At 45.4% G+C, this 24,890-nt stretch overlaps 1 protein-coding gene across 2 annotated transcripts in view; it reads left to right on the forward strand.

Annotated features, from left to right (window-relative positions):
- The window catches only part of LOC139050398 (uncharacterized), a 78,416-nt gene extending 64,504 nt beyond the window's left edge, over positions 1-13,912 (forward strand). For both annotated transcript variants that reach the window (XM_070526703.1, XM_070526702.1), the window contains 3 exons: positions 1,785-1,903; positions 9,465-9,585; positions 13,775-13,912. In XM_070526703.1, coding sequence (XP_070382804.1) covers positions 1,785-1,903; positions 9,465-9,487 — 142 coding nt within the window. In that variant the 3' untranslated portion in view covers positions 9,488-9,585; positions 13,775-13,912. The remainder of the gene's footprint in view (positions 1-1,784; positions 1,904-9,464; positions 9,586-13,774) is intronic.
- The last annotated feature ends 10,978 nt before the right edge of the window (positions 13,913-24,890 follow it).

Below are 24,890 nucleotides of genomic sequence, written 5' to 3' on the forward strand. Positions count from 1 at the left end.
CTGACACCCTTCCTGCAGGGCTGTGCGGCTCACTGACACCACTTCAGCCGGCATACGCAGTTAGGACACCGACGGTGTGAGAGACTGACGTTGGGATGTTCCCTTTAACACTTGGCCAAACTGTAGATGCCTACAGACATTTCCGGCATAACGAAAGTGCCTCTTCGTCGTGCGACACTATGTTCGCGCCTTAGACGCAACCGAAACGCCTCCCCTGCAATGACCGGTTCAGAACCGCACACAGGTCATTTTCGTGCAACAGTGTTCTAGGCTTGCGGTGCTCGGATCGAGGTCGCGGGTTCGATCTCCTGTGGCGGAACGTTTGTCTGCTTCATTTTAGGAGCACATTGAAGATTTTCAGGTCGTGCAAAGCGTTCTGTAGTTTTTCACTAGAGTGTGCTGCAAAAAGAGATCCTTAGTTTTGGGAGGCAAAAGACTGATTATATGGAAGCAAAAGGTGTAACCCATCAGGGACAGGACAAAAGAACACAGAAAGCGGACGCAGCGCAAACGTGTGTGTCGTCTGTGTTGTTCTTTTGTCCTGTTTCTGCTTTTGCCTCCATCTTAATATACGAACAAGCCCAATGTGCAACTTTAGACAGACTGCATACATTAAAACCTGATACGTTAAGCCCTCTGTATTCGCGCCACGTCTTCGTTGAACAGCGGTAGACATGCCGAGAGATATGCTTTAGCATACCGTCCTGGCGTACCATCATAGAGAGCGTAGATAGAAGTGATTTATTTAATAAATTATTAGGTATGGGAGCGTTCCGAATACACCCCGGTTGTGCATTACCGATGCTGATGTTGTGGCGCCATCTGGTAGGTGGAGATCGAAAGCTTCGCCACTTAGTACCATCTCGCTAGGCATACCATCTTCAAAGCAAACAGCTAATCTCTATAATACGAACAAATCATGGCTAATACGTTTTAGTCAGCGTTAGATCATTCCAAAAAGTGATCAATTTTAGGATTTATTTCTTGCTCGCACGACACCAAGAAAGTATAATGGGTGAATTTGAAACAAAGTGGGCGCTCTGAGCATGTCGAAACGGTTCCATACTCATGGTGACTTGCGGAAGACACCGCAATAATGAGCTACACAAGGTGCGCATTCGCAATGGGTCTAACGTATCACGTGTCATGGAAACATTTATGACAATGTGTAGCTGTATAGCTTATTAGCAACACACAGAGACAACGCTGATGTTCCTGCTAATACGTTGTGTTTGTTTTGCACATGGGCAACTGCAAGGTACTGGAACAATTGTAATTAAATGCTGCTATTTCGCCCCACGTGTTCAAGGAGCATGTGTTCTTAATTTTGGATCTTCAAAACTGCTTATTATTTTTTTACGAATACGTGAGTGCAAGACATCGTTCGTAACCTCCTAATAATGACATTGTCAACTGTTATAGAAGAAACCACTGTATATATTCCATGACTACGTCGGCAGTGGGCACTAGTGCTTGTTCCGTAATATTGACAAACTGACGCACACAGATACTTGTGCATAATTTTGTGTGCCGACATCCTGAATAGGAGCGCTCAGGGCTCAGTTTGTATTCAAAGCCTTACAAGCAAGCGGAGAGCAGACGTGCATCTCCTGTTTAGTCTTTCCTACGCTGGGTATCTTCTCTTCGCGATGGGGATATTTAATAAATGTGCGCATGCGACATGCTAGAAGTCAGTCACTGCTGGTTTACACTTGCTCAAGCTCTTACTATGTAGACAACGACTAGAACCATATCGTATCCGTCGTGTTTTGCTGGTGTTGCAGAAACTTAAGCAGCTCCAGGGCAGTGACCAGACAGCGAAAACCGTCATCGCCATCGGCTGCTATGATTACAGTGGTTACTTCGTACGCAACTTCACAGCGGCACTCACTGAAGTTGCCAAGTAAGTGATAAGAGAACCCCATTGCGGGTGAACGAATATCAATATCTTCAGTGAAGCTTTTGTAAGCTAACGCGAAGGTCAAATAGCAAAAGTGTACCTAACACAGGCTGCATGGACTACGAAAGCAAATTCACGCACACCATACTAGTATTTATCGAGAGCTCCCAAAGTAGCACAAGGCGCCAGCTGGAAATAGGTGTCTATGGCTAAGAAGATAATTAACGGGGTTGTTAGAGAAACTTAAGAGGGAGCTTTCCCTCGGGGTCATGAGGCCTTAAGTTTCCATAATCAAATGAAAATGTAATGTCCAAATTGTCTGATGAGGCTACCGCCTGAATACTTATAATAAATTGTTGCGTTTGGAGTGAAAGGCTAAATTCTTGCAAGTGGGGAAGAAAAGTTATCGTGAGGACCCCATAATTGCAAGAAAATAGCACTAATTTTTAAGACATAAATAAAACGAGCCTGAGGTTTACAAGTCTGTGCACCAATTCGAATGTGCACCAAAACGTACATATATAGGTACATACGCATATTTACATCCACGTGAACATATGTTCTGTTACCCTCACAACTAAGTGCATCATCTAGCTACAGAGGTCAAAATTGATGTATGAGTTGACTGCTTACGTCTATCTTACGCCTATCTTACGTCTGCTTACGTCTATGAGTAGACGCTTACGTCTATCTTGCAAACGTACTTTTCCCAAATTAGTCGGGTATTGTAGATATGCAAACGTTTCATTCTGGCCTCTTTAGGTGTCTTATTAGGGGCAGATTAAGAATGCTGACTTATATTTAAATACCAAGCTTCAAGGTCGACAGCTTGGTACTTGAGATTGCCTTTTAAATTCTGCAACTTTCAACGAATTTTGTGAAAGATAAGTTGAATAATGAAATGGCTTTTCGTAAATAGTACATTTAAACTTTCTTTTATATAAGAACAGACCATAGCCCTTATATGCGCGATGAATGCCGAAAAAATGTCACATTTTTCGTGTATTTAGATACAAGCTACCAAGCTAAATCTTTCTCTTCGTGACAAAGCGCGCTGCTTGTACTTGGAAGCAAATTGAAAACACATGCATTTTGCAACGAGAGGGAGGATAACCAGCACCTTGTTACCTTGGTGGTATTACACCGTGGCGTTCAACAGTGATGTCAGCAAATGCCCCTACAAATCCGGTCATAGGTCGACGAACTCAGAAATTAAATTGATCAGACTCACTCGAACTGACACGCGAGTCTGAGTAGAGCAAGTGGATGGATGCAAGGGCAAGGACCGTCAGCGTGTGTTACTTTCCAGTCCGAGTAAGTGTAAGTCTGAGTGGGTCGAACAGCCTACGAATAAGACGTGGTCTGAGTGTACCTAAATAAAGGTGAGCAGAAATGTGCCCTGGTACTCGCCACAGTGAGTGACAGAAGCGACGCAGCTATAGATGAAACAGATAAATATTGAAAACATAAAACATAAAGAAAATAATATTCCTTTACGATTATTCTTTTTTGCAAGAGTTTCGTAAAGCCCTCAATTGAGATAGTTGATGTATCCTACTGCAAGAACCTGAAACACTTGTACAAAACTATTCAGATTCCCATTGCCTGTTCATCTCATTCCATTATCTAAAGTCTTAAAAAGTTTGACCAAGTATAGTGTTCTTTGGAATCCATATTAGGTTTTCTTCGATATTTCTTGTAATGGAGTACTTTTTATTTGCTCCAAAATCTGCGAAGAAATGTGGTATGCAGATGATCGTATTGGCATGCTTTTTTGATGTGTACAATTTGACAGTGGAAGGAACGAAAAAGGCGTAGTTAAGAAAAACCTGTTGCTATTGTTAAATAACTAAATAAACGCGCAATGAATATTCAAGCTTTTCTTTTCAAGGAATAAATTAATAGCCTTCAAGAATAAATTCTCTTCTAACACTGCTTAATCGTTAGAACAAGACCGCCGGCATTGCCTAAAGATAGTTACGTTTTAGTTATAAACGGATGTCATCTCTTGATAATGTTCGGTTATAGTAGTGAAATTTATCTTTTTTGTCTACCTAATAACACAAATAGACTTCTAAATGATTCACTCACGTCATAAATACTGTTTATCAATATGAACAACTGACAATAACACTCTTAAACAACAATTATGCTTTAGAAAGAACAGCCATGCCATCACGGCTAACTTGGCGCACGGAAGTCCTGTGAATAAACATGTGATATCAAAATATTCCTCTACATAGCTCCACTACCATGATAAAAACTCAGTTCTTTTCCACTATATGAAACACGATGATCTGCCAATCAGTCTGTATGGGCCCCCTAATGGCGAACTGCATCTCCGCCGCCGGCCAACCCGGTATTTCACTATCGTTGGGATGACATCACGTGTAAGGAGTGTTTGACGCTTGCTTCCCTTCCGCCGCTGGTCAGCCCGCTATTGCAATAACTTGGGGATTGACTCATGTATGGGGAGTGCTTACTGCCTGCATCACCTCCGCCGCGGGTAGGCCCCGTATTGCACTATCTTCTGGATCGATCCACGTATGGCGAGTCCTTATAGCCTGCTCCACCCACGCCGCGGGCCGGCACGGCATTGCACTATCTTCTGGAACGGCTCACGTATGGGGAGAGCTTGACGCCTGGTTCACCTCCACCACGGGTCGGCCCGGCATTGCACTGTGTTTGGAACCCGCTCACGCGTGAGGAGTGCTTGATGTCTGCTTCAACTCCGCCGTGGATCTACCCGGCATTGAGTGTCTGTAGAAACGGCTCACATAAGGGGATTGTTTATTGCCTGTTTCACCTCCAGCACGGTGTGGCCCGGTATCATGCTTCGTTCGGGATTTCTTTCTAAACGCGGACACAATAGTGGGTAAAGTACGCCTTAAGAGCTTCGCTGTAAAAGGCAAAACAAATAAGTTGCTTCTTAATTTGAGTCATTCCCGTCTTTCTTTGCGTGAAATAAATTCAAAATACCTCAAAAAATATTGTGTGAAAGACATGATCGACTGTATGTTTATGTTTTTACCCAATGAATACCCCTACAGAATTTCACAAGGAATACACATACCCAACACAGTTTGAAGGAAGATGTATTATTAGCGGCGAAGTTCCTGTTCCTGCTTCCCAATATGCTTGCTTCGAAAATGTCACCGGGCTACATTGAACGAGAAGAAAGGAAAGCGAGGGCCCTATTATTTGTTAGCAATATCATAAGATACGAGCAGAGAAAAACATCAGAGACAGCATAGGGGTAATTAGTTGTACGTAATTATTGAATTGAAGAAATCATAAAAATAAAGGAAACGAAAGTGGATGAAAACACAACTTGCCGTATGTGGGCACGCAGCCACTTCGCATTATGCGTCAGATTCTCTTTCCAATTGAATTACCGCTGTGGCGTTTTGCCATACACTTTCTGTGGTATGTATGCTTATCAACTATAATAAACCTGGGAGTGTTAGGCAGCGCCCCCACTTACGGCCTTGACAGCGGCGGATGTGGGTCATCCTTTGTTTAGTATGCATCACGTGTACGTCATCTATTTGGGTGAAGGCAACTGGTTAATAAACCAACACATGCTACTTCAAGGCATCAGTGCTGCCGGATTCGAGGCCACGCTATGTAATCGAGATAAAAGGAAACCAAGGGCCCGAACCAAGGGCCCTTATGAAGCCAACCTGCGAAGACGACAAGGGCAGATTAGAGGAAAAACATGAACTTAATAATAAACACCTGAGAAATAATGAAAATAAGTGGACGAAAAAACAACTGTTTGAGGGTGGGGCGCGAACCCACCTTTTAGGATTACGCGCGCGATGCACTTTTGAATTGAGCCATAATTAGGCTAATTCTTGTAGTAATGCGAAGACGTGGGTTTGTGCCCCGCCTCTTGCCAGTTGGTTTTTATTCCGCTTTCATTTCTATTATATTTACCATTTTTCTAATTGAAATAAGTACAATTAATTTGCCCTATGGTGTCCTTGGTGTCTTTGTTTGTTGGCTTCTAGATATGCCCACTGTACATCATGTTTCTTTGAGGTAGTGCGTTGAAATACACTATTTTCTGAATTTGTAATATTGTTTTCTTTGTAAGTAAGCATCCATACCACTGCATAGTGTTGGTTTCTCATGTATCTCACAGGACATGAGTTACGCCATTATTGCGTCTATGGTTAGTGTAATCAGTTTTACCGGATGACATTGATTCAACCTAAGTACTTGTCTAAATTTTATTGTTATGCGTTTCAACTGATTGGTGGTGCTGCAGGAAACCACACTTCCTGCTGCGACAGGAATCAAGACACAGTTTGTAGTCTAGACTCCGCGAGTTGTGCTTCATCCTGCGCAAAATTTTCCAGGGATGAACATTCGCCGATCGCAGTAGCTCAGTTTACATAGAGTTTAGCCGAGTACGAGGTCACGTCAGGATAACCTAGCACTGCTGCCGCTCACCGATGTGGTGAAATGCCAAAGCGATCGGCGGCTAGACTTTAGGTGCCCGTTAACGAACCACGGGTGGTAAAATTTTTCATGGAGATACTTCCGCACCTTTTTTGAAACCTTCTGCGTTATTCCCAGGCGTGAAATATTGGTGTGACCGTAAGCAGTGCTTGCGCGTAATGTAAACACATGTTTAAATAAAGCTGAAGGCCTAGCCATACATGATTGTGTAGTGATTATTCTAATAAATTACATTTTTTAGCTTCGCGACCTACATTGGCAGCAAATAAATGTTAGTCTATGTTGTTGCTAACCACTGGTTAAGTCTACGCCCGCTTGGATCAGCCAAAGAGACCCTAAACATTATTTTTCACCATTAATTCGTCAGAGATGTGACTATACTTTTTCTAATGCACAAGTAAACGATTACTATCATCGTCGCCTTCGTCGAGAGCGGTCATGCCACGGTGTAAATTGCGTTGCGGTGTCTCATTAGCCTCCCCCTGGACCACCGCAGAACCCTGATCTCGTGCGTCACTCGCAGCGTATTAAAATCACGTGCGGAGGCCCAGGAACCTGGGCCCTCTGCACTTGATTCTCTGGCCCAGGGCAACCAGGGACGAAAGACCTAAAAAATGAAAAATACTGTCTCGTGATCGAAATTCAGCAGATACGACGTATGCTGCTGCATTCTATATAGAGCAAAGCTTACGTGGTATTCTTCACGCGCATCTTCTGATCTGGCTCAAGGACACCCCGAAAGAGGGGCTCTGCAATGCAGTGCACCTTCCAACGCAACCAGCGTTATAGTGGCTGTAAGAGGCAAGCTGGCTTTCTGCGCCACTTGTTTGGGTTACCGTACCTCCCCTTGGAGGCGCAGATGTGACCGTCCGCTTTGTTGCTAGGCGGCACAAGGTGCGCGCAACGCAATGCCATCCCTCCTGTCTTATCGCGGTTTTACCAACGCCCTGTAGAGAACTTATGGCCTCATGGCTGTACGCTTTTCCCTTGAGCTACGTCACGCAAATGAGGCCCACATAGATGTACCTTGCAGCGTGCTACGAAGCTACTAGTGGCGCACCTGTGTTGAAAATGAGACGCGAAGACCGAGGGTGCGACGACGGCGATAACAATTCGATTATTTCCGGAAACCCTGCCGCTCCTTAGATAGCATCGGGGTTAGAAAAGTCCAGGCATGCTGCGATATGCTTCCGAGCGCGCTTTCGTTCTGGACGTGAACCATGCATGTAGTCTCTGCACTTGTGCTGCGATTGCGTTTGTGTGTCCGGCAAGCCTTCATTGCCGCAGAATGTGGATTACGTCTATAGCAGGATATGCCTAATAAGTGCGGCATGCCCAATTTCTGGAGCGATTACAAATCGGGGCAAAAAAAATCATGCGCTCTTGTTTCCGCAAGATGAGTGACAGAATATTGGGTGCCAGTGCCATGGCAAAGAAGAGAATTGCTGGAATTCTGCGGAATTAGGCATGTGTTTTTTTGTAAATAGTTGCACAAATGTTTTGTATCTCCATTGCTAAACTCGTTTGAGGTGTAAGCATGTGGACTGCGGTACTATATGTAATAATGCCTCGAAAGCGAAATTACTCGTTTAGACCTTAATTTAGACTGGAATAAATACATGTGTATTCAATGTACAGAAGCGCACAACAGTGAAGTTGTCATAAGATATGTGTTATGGTGCAGTGCTAACATTTTGTTGAAGAAATTCTGTGGTAGCATGAATAGCAAACTCCATGACGCCGACAATAAATCAAAGCAAGGAAGCTACTCTGAAGTAGAAGGCAGCACTGGGACTTTTCAATATAAGTCAATATCCCCGTCATCATTTACCCGAAATTCTTTCTCGGTCCTAAGGTTCAACCATTTCGCTTTTTATCGGTGGGTTTTTCATAATGCAGCGCGTAAATAGTATTGCATAAATAAAATAATCTCGGCATAACCACTATTCTCTGCGGGCCGTCTGCTCAACGATTCAAATAAAAAATAAACACCGGCGCTCTGGTTAACGTTCCCATAAAGGCGCGATCGCTTCATTCAACCCGTATCCCCGAGCACGCCGCCGGTCTCTTTTCCGAGCTGCTCAGGCCTTCTCTTGTCTAGGTGGTGTTGGCTGTACGCGTCCCCTCGCCCTCTCTATCAACGGCAAATGATCCGTTTGCGCGGGTCGTCTTACCCACTCTACCTTGCACTGCTGCGGGGAATTTCCCATGAGCCATCGCTCTAGATGGCACCACCTTCTCATAGCCGAGGAGCATATATTCCAAGACAAAGTACGAGCACCAGAAGCACGAGCAGCAGCAGGCAGCTACTACACTGAAATAAATCTGGGATGGCTCGCAAAGAAAGTTTCGCTTCAAAATATGGTTCTCTGGCTGCGCCTGTGCTGTGCATTATTGCGACTGCTGTACGAGAGAGCAGGTCGCTGCATGTACGATACGAAAAAAAAGAAACCCGGCCGGCAAAATAAAAGCAGAAAGCCCAATAAGAGTAGTAACTAGCAAGTGCGATATCACGCCGCTGCGCGCCAGGTCGCTATAGGTGGCAGGAACCCTTATTGAACAATATGAGCGGAAGCTGTGAAGCTGTAGCACGATCTGGAGAAGGTGGCAACAAGTGTGTACATGACTTAGGCTTAATAACAGCACTGCACCATACCTTCCTAACGCAAGCCACCGCTTCTTCTCCCAAGTCTCACAGTGCTGTGTGCAATAGAGCGCCAGAAAATGTCGGAGCTGGCCGTATTGGCAGAATGCCATGCGAGGTGGGAACGGTTATGTCCTTGTTTTGTGTCTGTATGTGCATGCGTTTGTGTGCGCGTGCGCGCGCGTGTGTTTGTCTGAGACAGAGAGAGACTTTCGAAGCAACAGACCTACTACAACGTTCCTACATGGTGCAACATAATCATCAGGGCATGCTTTAAGACAGAGGTCAGCTTCCAGTACTCTACAACACGCGAGAGCACGTGTGGCTGAGTATTGTTCGATCGCCTATGACTAAAGCAGCCGTGCTATAGATTGCAATTATTCATAAATGAGTTGGAATGGTGGGCCGCCGTAAATGACGATGCTATTGTTCCTCGGCGTTCTTTCTCCGCAGCACTTACCCGGTCGACATTGTAATTGCCATCAGTTCGGTGGAAGCGATTGGTGTCCTGCGATCCTGTAATAGCTTACCGCCCACCGTGTTGACCTCCACGATTCCAGGTTTTGAAGGCCTGGTGAGTATTCTGATAGAATGTAAGAGGCCACGTTCGTCGCTTTGTTAAAGATATTTTTCTTTCATATCTAGGCGCCTAACCACATCCCTTCAGCGCGACGTTCGGGCTAGCAAGGTGTATGGTCTGGAATCTGCATTATCATGTTTTCACTGTCTTGCATTTAGGTAGTGAGCCCACCGAACAGTTCAGAACCGATCAATGTCAAAAGAGAACCGATCGGTCAAAAGAGAGCGAACAAAAAGAGATTGTGACCAAAAGGAAACCTTTAGGATTGCTTTGCGTATCCTTGTTTCTTGTTGTCGTCTTTCTATTTCTCGCTATTAATCACCATTAATTTTAAAGACAGTAATAAAGATAGCAGAGAGAAAGGCGAAGCTCCGGGTAAGGGATAAACCATTAATCGAGAGTGATTGGGAATACCTAGCCTAATGAATTACTGCATAGAAACGAACGAATAATACCGCATGTCATTAGGCAATTGCAAGAACAATGCAATACAGCAGTGTAATTTACCGAATTCTTCATGATTACTGCAGAATAATATGGGAGAAAGAAAAACGAATGTCAGAGCAATCAGGAAGACGAAGGTGCTTCGCGAAAGGTACCGTAAGTGCCTGACTACCTTGCGGGCTCCAACTCCGTCCTACATAAAAAATAGGGATGAAGTGAGCCTGCTTTGGCTATCAGGCGTGGATTGTGAACGGAGAATTTGGGTAAGAGAAAAATGGACACGTTTAAAGTTAGGAAAGTGGTACAAAGTCCTCATTAGTATTTTCCTTTACCAATTGTTGCTCGCAATGTCATATATTGTACTTCTTTTGCCTCCTTCAACATTTATCTCATGACCTTGCACCAAGTATATTGATGCGTTCTCGCAATTATTCTGATTAATAATTTCTATTGGCACTAAATCTTAAAAAGCAACTTTTCAAAACTCTTTGAAGGCTTTGAGCGCTACTGCTTGATGTTTCTCGCTGTTTTAATAATACTGAAGAAACCCAACGTGGCTGGTGTCCTCCTCCTGTGTTTAGGCGTTTAGGTGAACATCACAAAAATAAGCATGCGCAGTAAAACGCAGGCGGCAGTATCTACAAAGCAGTGCGAGATGGTTACAATAATTTCGGTTACAAGAATTTCAGGCAGCGCAGTGAGTGGCATGTGCTACGCGGGGCTCTGCTGCGTGCTTCCCTCAGGGCTTCCCTTCGGTTCCAACAGGATATGGCCATTTTTAAGACGTTAAAAACGTGAAGACGAGGGCGAGGTTGGTGAATTAGTGGGCGGTGCGAACGAGGTGTGATAAAGTTATCGGGTTCCACTCTTGAAGGCAAAGCTTAAGCGTCCTCCATTTTTCAAAGTTAAGTTGGAGCCAGGTATTGAAAATCAGACCACGGTAACCGCAGTACCAGCTCAAATCGTTTCCGAGTGTGCAAATGAGTGGGAGTTCCGTGTGGCAAAAGAAAGCAGAAGCGGTTTAAGCGCTCCTGAACCTTCGCAGATAATCAAAATGGCTGTCTGCCAAATTTAGCGGCCGCTTTTACTTCATGGCAGTTCTTTCGCCAGATTTGACTGTGGCTTCCGGCGATTTCATCAGAGATATCACCACCTAAAAACGCGGAGCATGGAGGCTCCCTATTCCACAAGAACGCTTGGCGACATCCAGCGGTGTAGCGGAGAAGTCTGTGTGTGGCCTACGAAATGCGTGCCGTGCCGGTCCGTGCGAACGATGCTAAACGCGTAACGTGGTAACGGGGCTGCTCTCGGACTAACGAGCGCCCACCTGGGCTACAGGATAGCCCGGTGCCGTACCAAATCTCTAAAGGGACTACCCAGTGACGCAGGTAGACGGGGAAACGGTTAGAGAAAAACATACATAGGCAGCTACGGGAAAGTTGGTGAAGTACCCTGTGAATGCTAATACATCAGAATTTAGCATATCAAGGAGCTCCTTACACATGACTGCTTACTCATCAATCTCATCAATCTGCTTACTGCAACAAAAATATCATGTATGGCTTTTGCAGGGCGAAAAGACTACTATGGACCGTTGATTTCCTACCCTGTTCCCTCAGCAAAACCACGCGATGCTGTGCCAATTACACCAAGGACTACACAGTTACTAAGGTTGTCGGGAGAGCAGGCACGCCCGCCTGATAGAAGCACAGTCCCATGAAATGGCATGGAGTTGCCAATAAATGTTAATCGCATAATATAATCGTGTGCTATTGATAGCTAAGTATCACATATGTATAAAGCATTGGGTCGGCATTTCGCAACAGAGTGGACATCCCTTACAGCATTTTTTTTACAATGACGGCCGCTCTCCAATCCTAGTACTTTTGCCTTTGCCATTTGGTACTGTTATCCACAAGACAGCACTGAATAACCAAAGGCCGCAACGTGTCTTTAGTAAATGAACATTGCGCCCCACAAAACAAAATGTAAGCAATATTGGTTGCGCAATAGTGGAGAATTCTGTGACAGCTGTGGTAGTGCGAAAGTTCAGCATAGAATAATATATTTCATTTTATTACCACCAACAGCATGGTGCGCCAGTTGAATAAAAGGTACAACACGTACAAGTCAGCTGATATACCTGCGAAAGCCGCTGTCTTATACCAGACGGAGAAGTCCATATTTGTCTATTTTTCACAGTGCTATGTGTTCAAATGGCATATAAAACATGCCGCAGAAGGCACGCAGAGTGCCGTAGTGAGGAGATAACTTCTGGGTGCCAATTTTTTTCAGGTACACAGTTGCGGGCAATGCAAGCGCACTTATGAAGACAATGCAATGAAAGCGCGTTCGTGAAGACATTGTCAAGGCTACTACATCGAACATAACATAAAGATTATGCAAAGATAGATGACCGTTACGTCATGTTGCTTGTTTATTTCCTTCATTTCTTTACGACTTTATTCATATGCTTCTTTTGTTGTGGTTATTTCGATGCTTAGGCCGCCTGCGATCCTTAGAAGTGAGCGCAATAATTAACTGTCACCGTATTGATCTTTCGACGTAAATATCTTTTATTTTGATGGAGAAGGCGTGGCACCCTTTGAAAGAATTGGGTTTAATGAAGTTAGCTTCACCTGAGTCACGGTTCTGTAAAGGATAAATAGCTGCCAAACAGGCAAGCTTAGCTTGTATAAAGAGCACTGTTCACTTCTGCCAGCTTTCATTGTTCTGATACAATCACCCTTATAGGTAGGTCAAGTTTAACGCTTCCTGAATGAAACAAATACGAAGATGATTTACTCTAATGCTCTTCAACAGTTCCCTAAGGGCAAATCTATAGCAAAGCTTCTTTTCGTTAGGTTCTAACGTTGTTCAGTGGCACTCCGTCACAGCATTTAAGTACAAGGAAGATAGCCTCGTTTGCTTTGGTACAAAAATTGCGTGTGGTATAAAAGTCGGCAGGCGGAATACACAGAGAATGCGCACTCAATTTATTCGCAGCATGCTCAAAAGACTACTTACGACGTGCATCTTTAGAGCGAGCAACAATATCCACACCTTCCGAAATACCGCAAGCGACGACTTCATCCGGGGGCGAACTTGGAAACTTACCTTAGCATGCAGAGTCAAGAATAATTACCAAGAATAAAACTTGATTTGTGGTGTCCTCTCTGCGCACTGTAATATGGAGTTGCGCCTCACCATTGAACAAATGTATTGTCCTAGGTCGGCGTTAGAGTAAACTCCAGCGCAATGCTATTGATCCAGAGGGTATAACCAAACATGAATGAGTTCACCTTCCTCATCCCGCAAGGAAATACGCTTTCTTCGTCAGTCGGGACCTGCTCAGTGAGCTGTTTTTAACGCCTTTTGTGTGAAAGTGCTAGCTGTGTACCGTAGAGGAAAATATGATCGCAAGTGTCGCAAAATAAACGCGCTGGAAATTAGCACCCATTCTTTCATTTATGTTCCTTCTATTCTTCTCTGTTCTTTTACACTTTTTCTGAGCTGCGCTAAAAACAATGCGAGATCATGCCGTACCAATTTTCCCTAGTCAGACACACTTGTGTATTACCTTTCTTTATTCCTGCGGATCTTAGTTCCCGAGTTTATTAGGTGCTTGTAGTAATGAGCTGGAAAGGCCGTATAACAATATGGCTCGCCTTTTCCGCATAGATTTTCTGTGCCTGTCTCAATAACCGTTGTCTACGCGTCTGCTTATGGCTCCTTTCAGTTAGATCACTGGGACATCGTGTCGCCCCGAGCCAATTACACCAGACCATGGATACAGACTGGCCTATCCTTCAACCTGGCCACACTGCAATACGACCTTGTGGAGAGAGCACCCTCGCTCAGGGAAAGTCTTTCCCGCCGGTGCCGGACTGGGAAGATGACTAGTCGAGATGTGGCAAGTCTCTTTCCGGGTGGCTTAGTTCAATTTTCGGATTGAGTCTGGTACTTACTTAAAACCGTTAATTGCCCAAGGTAACAAATATTTCCGCGGTTCAGACACCACGAAAATGTGATGTCTGTCTTTCTTTATACGTTTATCGAAGGCAAGGGAGAAATTTTCTAAGGGGACATGGCTAGAGGCCGGAGAGTGCCTGACGAACCTACGTCACCCTATAAAGTTGCTGTTTCAATAAAAAATGATGGTAAGGTTCAAGAAGGTTTTATAGAAAAATGAATTTACGTATGTGCAGCCGGAAGACAATAAGATCAATCTCCATGCACTACGTTAAAAAAGAAACATACATACATTACATAGGCTAATAGACACAATTCAAGAAATCCATCCAGGTCACAGAAAATAATCGAGACATTGTAAGTGTTGAAACAACACTACAAACATGAGATATGCGCGCATTGAGAAAGAACGACATATGTACATGAGCAGTTTACTAACTTTACTAAAAACGTCTTGCCCCTTTTTAGCATAGACAACACACTGGTAAGTCCTGCATGTGTAAAAGAAGCACTAAAAACATAATGCATAGTTTGCAGCAGTGTTTTTGATATCCTGGATTGATGTTTATGTTGCTAACCGTCATGATGACCAAGTAGAAATGAAGAAAGTTCAAATGTAGGACTACCAATTACAGAATTTCATGCTTTTGTTAAAGTGTGCTCACAGTCATCTTAAACTACTTGCTAAGAAGTTGTTTCAATTTCGTTTCATGTGTGATTGTGTTTGGGCATTACGCGGGTGAGTTATACTGAATGCGCTAACATTGGAATGAGTTTCTTGGAGCCCTTCCATAGCCTCAATTGGAAATTTAACAAGGGCCGTCCACGAAATCCGGCCCGACAAAGTTTGGTTGAATTCTGACGACAATTTTCAATTTAAAGCCCCAAGTTACATTTACAAGCGTGAGCACTGGCACGATCAAAATTTTCGAGATTCCCCCAACCAGCTCGAATTTACTCTAGCCACAGGAATCTAGGTTTTGTTATTGCGGCATGTTGCCTGGCTTTCAGTTTTATGATATCTTGGTAGATGCTTTAGAAGTTTTTCTTTTGTTGAGTTACACACGCACGTCTTCATATTTCTTTACTATGAGCGGGACTTGCTGTTCAATTGAAAACACGTCATTAATTGCGTGTTCATTAGAGATCAAGATTTCCCATTTATGTGTGTTAAACTCACCCCCTTAATTCCTCGCAGAAAACCACCTATATGCGCAATTATCTGCAAATCCCTTTCGTTGTCCGCAAGTAGACGATATTTCCAGCGCGCCTCCTCGTTTGCACCAGCATCAGCGAGTCTCATGACGTTTCCTACAATAATTTCTAGAGGGAATCCTGGTGCTGCGATAGTTCTGACCCATGTGGATGATGGGAAGTGCGACGATTTGTCTGATCTTCCTGCTTGTGCATTCAGGCGTTCTTGAGGCTCTGTGTATTACGCTTTATCGGACTCTGTTGTCCGAAATTGCAGAGCAGTCTATGCTTTTCTAAGTGCGCAATACTCACTCTGCGACAACAATTTCTAGTAATTGCAGCAGTTCAACCTGTCAAGGTTGCCAAATTGAAACGTGCTTAACGTCCCAACGTACTGGCTTGCCTGTCAGAGAGAGAGACAAAATTATTTATGAAAGGTAGGAAGGTTAACCAGGGCCTGTCAGAAGTTCATAAGGCCATACTAGCTCCCTTTGTCGATGCATGCGCCCATGGCCTAATGATTTGAATGTCGCGCTGAACTGCTTCGTAAGGATCCTGTGGTCAAATCAACTGTCAGGCAATGTTAGTAAGATTTATCCATTTTTTTCCCAACTAATTTGTCGAAAATAACGAGGTTATAAAGTCAGGAAGATGCCTGAATCCAGAAGGACGAAGTTTTGGGAAATCCATGCACTAGCCATGATTGCAATGCTGACTGAACCACCCTGATTGCAGCTCCCGTAGACACATGCGCCGGGCTTCCGTCAAGTAATTGTATTAAACTCTATGGCCAGTAGGTCGCACATGGTTCACCTCACTTCGCTCTCCATAATAAACTAATGAGCAAACTTTCACCGTGACGATTATCCGTCCTAGTTGTCGTGCTTGCCTGGCTGCTATCGACTTGTTCAGAATAGCGAAAGGAAAAGGAGCGAACGGCTTTGTAGTTTGCACCAGGCTCCCTAGTTGGCTGCCCCCACGGGTGTCTGATTTAACCCGGCCCATTGAGCGCGCCCTCTTTGAATATACTTTTTCTATCCACAAACCACGAAGGGTTGCCAGCAGATGGCCCTAAGTTTCGAAGGTTCAAACGTTTACTCAGGCTATGTTGGCGGCGCCATCTGGTGGAGCCTAAGCTGAGCTTGTTGCGCAGGCATTGTGCGTCGAGCAGTTTCGGAACTGGAACTACCCACCTCATCCCACCAGGCTATGAGCATAGTGTAGCAAGATCCGTCAGAGCCAAATCCCAGTGTTCTGTCGAAAACAGTTCTTATATTTGGTACTTGCGCGTTGATTTTTTAATCTTGAATACTTGTGCAAATTAGACGCCTGAGAAAAACACCGTGATTTTGCTGCATAGCTAGAGTGGCCGACAACTTCATTTCAGTCGCGTTGCCTTTTAGCGCAGAGAAATATTTTTAAACCTTGGCCAACTTTTGCTGGGACTCTCTTTATATGTCGTATTTTTTAGTGTATTGCTTCCTAAAAAATAGTAGAAAGAATCTATTAAGCTCAAAAATATGTCTTTTTATTTTACTGTCACACTCCCTAGCTGGTGTCGCATGTTTACAGGTGATAGGCCGGTGTTTGAGGTGCATTTGGACGTTTCATTGCATTCTGTTTCTCTGCCCTACCTATGCAACAGCTGAAGAACTTGCCTTTTATATTGGGTATTTTTCTATCTGGACGTATCTGTATGGGTATAACTAACGCTTGTTATGCATCTTTAATTTCAGCTTTGCGCAAACGGTGACTTCACAAGCAAGGCCAATAATTACTTGGGCGATGAAGCGTCAGCGTACGGCGTTCTATCCAATGCATCGAAAGTCGTCACGATGAGCGAGTACAACGACTCCGTGGCTTTCAAGGTCAGTATTTAGAAACTTTACGTCTGTATTCCTGATTGTCTTCAGCGCATGCCCTGAAATATTTGTGTGGCAGTTAACGTGTATAGCGTTGTTGCAGCAGCTTGGAAATGTTGTGCGCTGGGTGCAATTGTTTCTTAGAAACTTTGCTCATTATAAGGAATTCAGTGGTAGTCAGAATTATACTTTATTGGGAGTGGTGTAGAGAAAATTTGTTCCCATGCTGTTCTCTTGTTTTGATTTTGTCTGTTGAAATGTATTTAACTTCACCCTATTCATGATAAAGAAATTATATTCATTGCATTGAAATGTTTCTTGAGTCTACAGTTTTCCAAGGCTCGCCTTGGTATCCAGGTAGCACTCTTTGCTTGTGCCACCGTTTTCTGGCATTGCGGTTAACTTTTCGCCTCCGTTGGTTTATCTTCGCTTCATTCACAGCACAATAACATAAACCAGATTTATTAGGCCACTCTAGTTGTGAAACAGACACAGGTTACGCCAGCGTCTTCAATCTTCTGTGGTTTACCTAATCGGAAGGAGGTGATTCCAAGTCACCATGTCACCGAATGCCTTTCATTTTTCCCTAAAGTGTGCTTCGGGTTGAGAAGGGTTAGAAGATATGCTGCGGGGTAACCTGGATTGGGTCGGATGAAAGTAAATAATCCAGAGTGCTCTTCGGGTCATTCGGTCTTGATGAATAAAGGATTCTTGGTTTGTTAAATTGCGCAGCTTACGCCTCCTCGCTAAGGTTGCTTGAGCATTTAGCCTTGTGCTGGAGCTGTGATTGCAACTGTTTGTGAACTTTGTTAGCAACAGCTCTAACTAGAGCTTCTTTCTCTGTGGCTCATCGTCGCAGTTGGTTTTCCGGCCACCCAGACTTCTTTATTTTCATCGATTCCAGGTGTATTTGTTCTCCGTGGAATTGGCGTGTATTTTGAGCCTGCCGTGTGTGTGCTACTTTATTTGTTTACACGGCGCTGTTCTTCAACTGGTATTGCAATTGTCTGTACGATGCCATCATCCTAAGACCTATTTGAAAGGATTACTTTCTGCAGCCTCGGTTTAGTCATATATCTTCACTTTGCGGTTGGAGCCTAGTGCTTTGTTTTCCTTTTCGGTTTTCGTTTTTCTTCGTTCTCCTTTTATTTTGGTTTCATTGCCTTCAGTTGTTCGCTTGATTAGGCTTGCTCTGTTTGACCTTTGCTTCTCGCAGCACGATCGTGATGATGTATCGACTTCGGCTGTTCCGGTGTGCCTTTAGTTTGTCTTGTAGTTTCGGTTGTTTTGGTTCTCGTAGCTTAACTGGCCACGTGTAATGCTGCCCTTGCTCGATTACCTTTACTTTCTGGTCAATTTTAGCATTCCTTGTAGCGTGGCAGGTTCTTCTTTTGCTGCTAGCCGCGTGGTATCCTAACAAGAAATCGTGATGTTTATGGTCGGTGCACATGTTGCGCAGAGGGATTTTCGTGGTGAGAGTGTTCTGGGATTTTGGCTGTCATTGTCCGGGACGTTATCGCGTACCATTTGTGATGGCAACAGCTGCTAGTTCTATGTGGCCCCACGCAGCTCTTACATGCATCGCTAAAGGCTTCTGTGTTGAGGCCACAGACTTCGCAGCAGGAGCAGCAGGGCGTTGGCACTCCTTGTCCGGGTGGTTGTCGCTGCCGTCGAGCCTGTACACTCTTCTCCTACCTCGGTACTCGAACGTGACTTCACAGGCCTGAATTATCCTTGAGAGTAGTACCAATCGCTTCATCTCCATTTTAACCATTCAAACTTCGCTCAACATATTCCGTCTGGTTTCCACTACGCGCAATGCCTTATATATTATTTTTTTGTACGGTCGCAGCGCGGTGTTGCAGCGTTTTGTCGGCTTCGTATGCCGGAAGCCGGCATGCTTTAACAAGCGTCTGGGTGGCCCAGTGCTTTAAATCCTATTTTCTCGTGAAAGTTTTGGCTACCATTAGTTTGGTTGGCTTTGAGACGTTCCTTGTGCCTGGTAAAAATTTGAAGCCCACCATGCGCTGGATGACTCCAACGCTGTCATCGTCGGCTCTTGAAACAACGGCGCTGACAATCTGGTCAATTTAGAAGTCTCTGTCCTAAACTATGAAAAAGAAGAATCCAGAGTCATTCCACTCTGTGAAGGTGGATCACCGGTGAAGTGTATATGGTGATAAATATGTTGACAATAAATATGGTGACTGACAATAAGCGACACAAACCACAAAAAAACTGCATTTTTTCATAATTTTCTTGTATTTATTTTATTGCGTACTGAATGCTTTTTTTTCATTTTCACACTTTTCTTTGCGTTTTCGAATTCAATATTTGGTCACCAAAATCACTATAGCTTTATGATCAATGTTATATGCGTCCAGCAGCTGTGTGGCGATACTGCAAATTTTCTTGACAAATACGAGGTCTATGCATGACCGATCACGTGTCCTGGGTGCGCTGATGTTTGTGTAACATTAAATGCCCAGTCATTACGAGAGAAACACCATGAAGAACTTTTCGTCTGGCCGAGACGTGTCTATGTTGAAATCATCAACTATTACGATGGGAGTGGAGCCGGTAGGGGCGATCCAACTAACGGTGGATACGTTTGGCGCGTGCGGCAGGACCTTTGTCCGAATTAAGTGCGTCCTGCCGTCGTCGCCCATATTCCCACTTCTGTTCATGACGTGTTCTTCGCAGCCGCGCTGTTCTTCCATAGTCTCGATCCACCGCACCCGGCCTAGCCGTTGTACTGGTTTAAGGGTACTTAGATAAGGTAACGTGATTTTACTATGAGCCCGTGACGTGAAATCGCCATCCGTACTAAAAAGCATCTATTGCGGTTTTACTTATCACCGAGAAGCTGTGTGCGGCTAGCCGATTCACCCGTCCACAAGTCGGTCGCATGTAGGCCGTGAATTCGTCCGGCGCAATCACAATAGCATGGGCTAAAAAATACAGAAGAGAAAGAGGGGCACGCTATTAGCTGCGCCAGTAGTGACGTGGTTGCTGTTTCTCTCTAGTTGCCGAATGGACAGGCCACACGCCATAGGTATTTCTGAGGAGCAGGCAGCTTTCGATCAGCCACGCCGCGAGCAGAATCGGGAATGAGCTTGTCTCCGCCGCGCCGATGCTGCTGCACGGGCACAAGAACAGGCTCGTGCAGCCGAGCACAAGCAGCAACTGCGTACCGAGGATCCGGCAGCCTACCAAGGCGTTGTTTACTTAACCGTCAGGAGTAACCCAGTGATAAACACCAGTGCCGCACTTTTCCGCATCGCTCGTGAACCGTCTGCACGAAGTGCCTGGGTGGTGATTTCTTTATTTACACAACTTTTTTAGAGCGCAGCTCTTTGGCGTCCGTTCCTGGGTTTCGCGTCGGCGTCGTCGTTGTCGTCGGCCTCGTAACCAGCTCCGCCCCCCTTTCATCCCCCCAGCGCTAGCAGCGACCGACTGATACCGCTGGATGCCACTGACGCCGCTAGAGAGTCAAGATAACGTGACTGCATAGAACACCGTCGCCGCCATGCAGAAACAGGAGGAAAGGGTCCCCCCCCCCCTGTTCTTGTGTGGCGGATAGGGTGCTCTTCAGTTGCCGACGCGCCGGTTATTTCACGTAGGCCCCGGCACGTCTAGAACTGGCTAGAACTGGTTCTTAGCGCTGCGGAAGCGAGGATATCATATTGTTTGTGTCGGCATCGGCGGCGCTGTCCCTGAAACCAACTCCGCAGCTGGGGTTGACTCACTATCGGCGTCAGCGGCATCAGTCAGTCGCTGCTATCTCTTCCCTCCTCCCTTTATCGTGTTGTCCACTTGCTGCGCACGCTTCTGCCCCCATCGTTTGCCGCTGGGTGTACACGCCGCCCCCCTCCCCCTCTTCCTGCGAGTCTGCGGTTGTCAAAGCGCCGTCTCGAACTTAATTCCTTTCTTCGCTCCTCCTCCAATGCAACCCCTGTGCGGTGGCAATCAGAGAGTCAGATCGGTGGCGGCGGATCTGTATATGTGCACCGCCCGAGCCGAAATTGCCGCTGCCGTTCGCCCTGTGCGGTGGCAATCAGAGAGCCAGATCGGTGGCGGCGGATCTGTATATGTGCACCGCCCGAGCCGAAATTGCCGCTGCAGTTCGCCACTGCGAAATTATCTGCCAGTTCTTTCTGAGCCATGAGCGAGACGACCGATGGAAGTCCTCCGTCTGCTGCTGCTGCTGCTGCTGCTGCTGCTAAACGAGCTGCCAGAGCAGAGGCCCAGCGCCGTCGCCGTCAGAATCCAGAGGTGCGTGCCGCCGAAGCAGAAGCTTACCGTCGCCGCCGTTGAGATGATCCAGGTGTACGCGTCGCCGAAGCAGAGGCTAAGCGCCGCCGCCGAGAAGACCCTGCCGTTCGCGCCGCCGTCGAGATCAACCAGCAGTAAGCGAGGCTGAAGCAGAAGCTCATCGCCGCCGCCCAGAAGACCCTGCAGTTCGCGCCGCCGAAGCGGAGGCTCATCGCCGCCGTCGAGAGCAACCAGCAGTAAGCGAGGCTCAAGCAGATGCTCATCGCCGTCGCAGAGAAGACTCTACCGTTCGCGCGGCCGAGGCCGAGGCCAAACGCAAACAAAGGCTCGCATTTGCTGCGCTCAAATTTCGCATTAGGAAGTAACGTAATCGTCGGTAATTTTTTTTATCGCAATACGTTTTGAGACTTCTCGCGAATAACGCAGCTTGCGCATACTGGGTGATATGCCTTTACTTTACGCTTTAGCTCCTTTAGCTATGGATAAACTGCCATATCTTTTGCATACGCACCCGAACCGCCAGAAGCTACCGCACAACAGCTCCGCTGTAAGAATACTTTATATTTTTGGCGTCTTTCTGTTTACTCATTCTGGTAGGAAACGTTACTTCGGAGATCGCCTATGTTGCATTAAGCCTCCGGCACACGCAATTGGCGCTTGCCTCAGACCGCAGCTTAGCCGCAGAAAGTACTGACGATTCTTTGGCACGGTGCTGGAAGGAGTGAACAGCGTTCGCGTCTGGTCGCCATGTCCGTACCAGCAGGCACTTCAACCTTCATCGCGCCTACAAGATCTCACGAAGGCATGTGACAACTTGCTACAACGCTGGTTGCGTCCCAGTACCAGAATCGAGATCGCACACAAAAAAAACGCTTTCCCAACATTGGCTTGCGCTTGCATGATTAGCTGGCACCACGCTTTCGTCAGCGGTCGTATGCTATGAGAAGGGAGAACGCCAAATCAACCCCACTTTTCTTAGTGACGTAGGACGCTTGCGCGATCGCGGCCTTATGTGTTAGCTTCCATCGCTGCAACCGTACGAACTCCTAGCAAACACTCATCTTCGAGCCGCAACAGCGCGATGTGAAAAAAAAAAAGCTAAGTCGCAATTTCGCCCAAAAGGCGAAGCATCGATGGCAATAGCAAACGAGTCGATAGCTCTACGAAGTAAGCATAGTAGATTCATCGAGCGTATAAACTCGTAGACATAGGAATACTAACAAAATCAACAAGCATGGTGTCGTGCGCCCACGAGCCAACATGTACACATCTCACGCGATGGCCACGGAAACTCGCGTTGAAAACGTTGCATTGAGGAAACGCGGCAGCAGCAACGAGCGAATTGGCCTTCATGCGGCAGCTCGCCTCAACGTGAACTACGGCATGCCACGAAAACTCAGCGCAGAAAGGACTCATTGCCAGTCGCAGATGGCTTTCGACATACAGCGGCCCAGCTAGGCGTGCGCGACTGCCAGGGCCACCCTGAGTAGAACGCTCCCTACCTCCTCCCTAACCTTCCCCAAAACTTTGCGCCTCGTTGAAGACGGCGCGCTTCTTCCCTGCTTTCCGCCGTTGGGTGCACGAGATTGAGCAGAGAGCGCGGGCTCACGCTATCACGCTTTCACTCGCACATTTAGCATACGGCGTGCGGCGATGATTTGATCGTCCTTGTACTTTATAGGAAATGTCACGGCGGAGGCGACGGCACAAATCCGGCTTGAGTGTCCAATGATTACTGTCGCGATAATAAAAAAATGCAGGTATTCGTTGCAAAGTAGCCCAGCGAAGTTGTTTTGTTCGAACGAGATACACGCGATGTATGTTTTATCTTATATTGAGGTATAGTCGCATTTGAAAGCAAACTCGATTCTCCGAGACAGGCAGCGCTGCACTACAATCGATATCGACCATGCCGTCCCCAGCCGGCAATTGCCGCATGAAAACGGCTGCAAAGCTACACTGAACCGTTTTGCTGTATACATTTTCTAAGACATATAGACCTAATATTTTGCGAGTTCACCAAAAGTCATCGGTAAAGATATTGAAGATTTCCCACCACCCAGCTTTCTGCTCTTCTATAATGCGTATTTCGGCCAGATGTGCCCATTCTGTAAGTGTCATAGAGAATCTGGTGTCGGCTATAGGCAATACAGGCAGGTGTCAGATAATGCAAAACATGGGTCCCCTCGAATTGACATCAAGTAGCCTGACACGACGACGAAAGCAAATTATACGTGCCAGTATTAGAGTTACAAGTGTCAGTACTAGAGTTACTAGAAGCAGCACCTCCCCACTTGATGACTCAATATACAAATGCACAATATGGCTGCAATGGAACAAGCCAACAATTTTTCAATTGTTTTTTTGTGCTTAACAGGATGCACCATTTCATAACGCAGCAGAGTCAAGTTTGGTCCACCAGTGGATATTTGCGTGTTGCATAGGAGGGAAAGAGCGTGTGACTGATCATGCAGCCTTTGGGCATGTCTAATTCCAGCTTACCAACAGGTACCTTCGACTAGAGTATCCGAATATGATAAACACGCACAATAGGTCCGTGCAAAACGAGCTGTAGAAATGATGATGTTTATTTACGCGATTGTGTCGGTCCTGTTTGAAAATACACCAACATGTAAAAATCAAATAGAAATGTATGAATGAAGTAATGGAGATGAGTGTAACCAGCTTTGAAGGAATAAGGCCATATTATTTATGTTTATAACCGATATTGTTTTCTGTTAATTGAGCTCGCCAGCTGGCAATATATTTTTACGATATACATTCAATTCGGGTTCTCTGCCCGCAGGAGAAAAATAACTTGATCTTCGTTCATCACGTATATTTATTGGCACTTTACCAGAGAAAGTTCTAGATCAGCGAAGATAAATGCCACCTAGACAGGTGCAGTGTTCTGTTCTGTAACAATCCTACTTTTTTTCAGTTAGAGTGCAATATGAAATAGAAATACTAGCAACCCCAAACTCTTCTTGATTCAAAAGGTATACAAAGCATGTGTTGTTATGCATAGGCGTATAAATTGTAATGACAGAGCGCGGACAAAAAAGAACAATCATGCCTTTTCCTTACCGCATGGACCTAGAGTGAGAGTGCGGGGGTGACAAATTTTGGCCGCTCACTATTAACATCCCGCACGTTTTTATCTGTTCTCGTGTAGTGAAGCATAAGGAATGCAAGTTTATTCACCATGCCTCAAATGCAATAATTCCCTTTGACGTCAAGTGTGGTCCTTAAGGTCATTGCAACACGTAAATATACAGAAACTTACCAATAGGCCTTGACTAATATTCTAGCTTCTTTTTTGCTTTGTTTGTGAAATTTGCCCAAAACTAACAAGTAAAATGTGTTTAGATCTTACTCCTTGACATTTTTCTTGCTCGTCACCATCTTAAACAGCACCATACATTAAATGGTACAATGTCGGCTACCACCTCAAGCTTGATGGAGTTTCATAATTAGTACAGAGTGCAGCATGACATTTACAGACATGAAAACTAACCAGAAACGCGGTATATTACCGGACTAGCATAACAA

Source organism: Dermacentor albipictus, chromosome 10, assembly GCF_038994185.2.
Source record: "Dermacentor albipictus isolate Rhodes 1998 colony chromosome 10, USDA_Dalb.pri_finalv2, whole genome shotgun sequence".
Lineage (NCBI taxonomy): Eukaryota > Metazoa > Arthropoda > Arachnida > Ixodida > Ixodidae > Dermacentor > Dermacentor albipictus.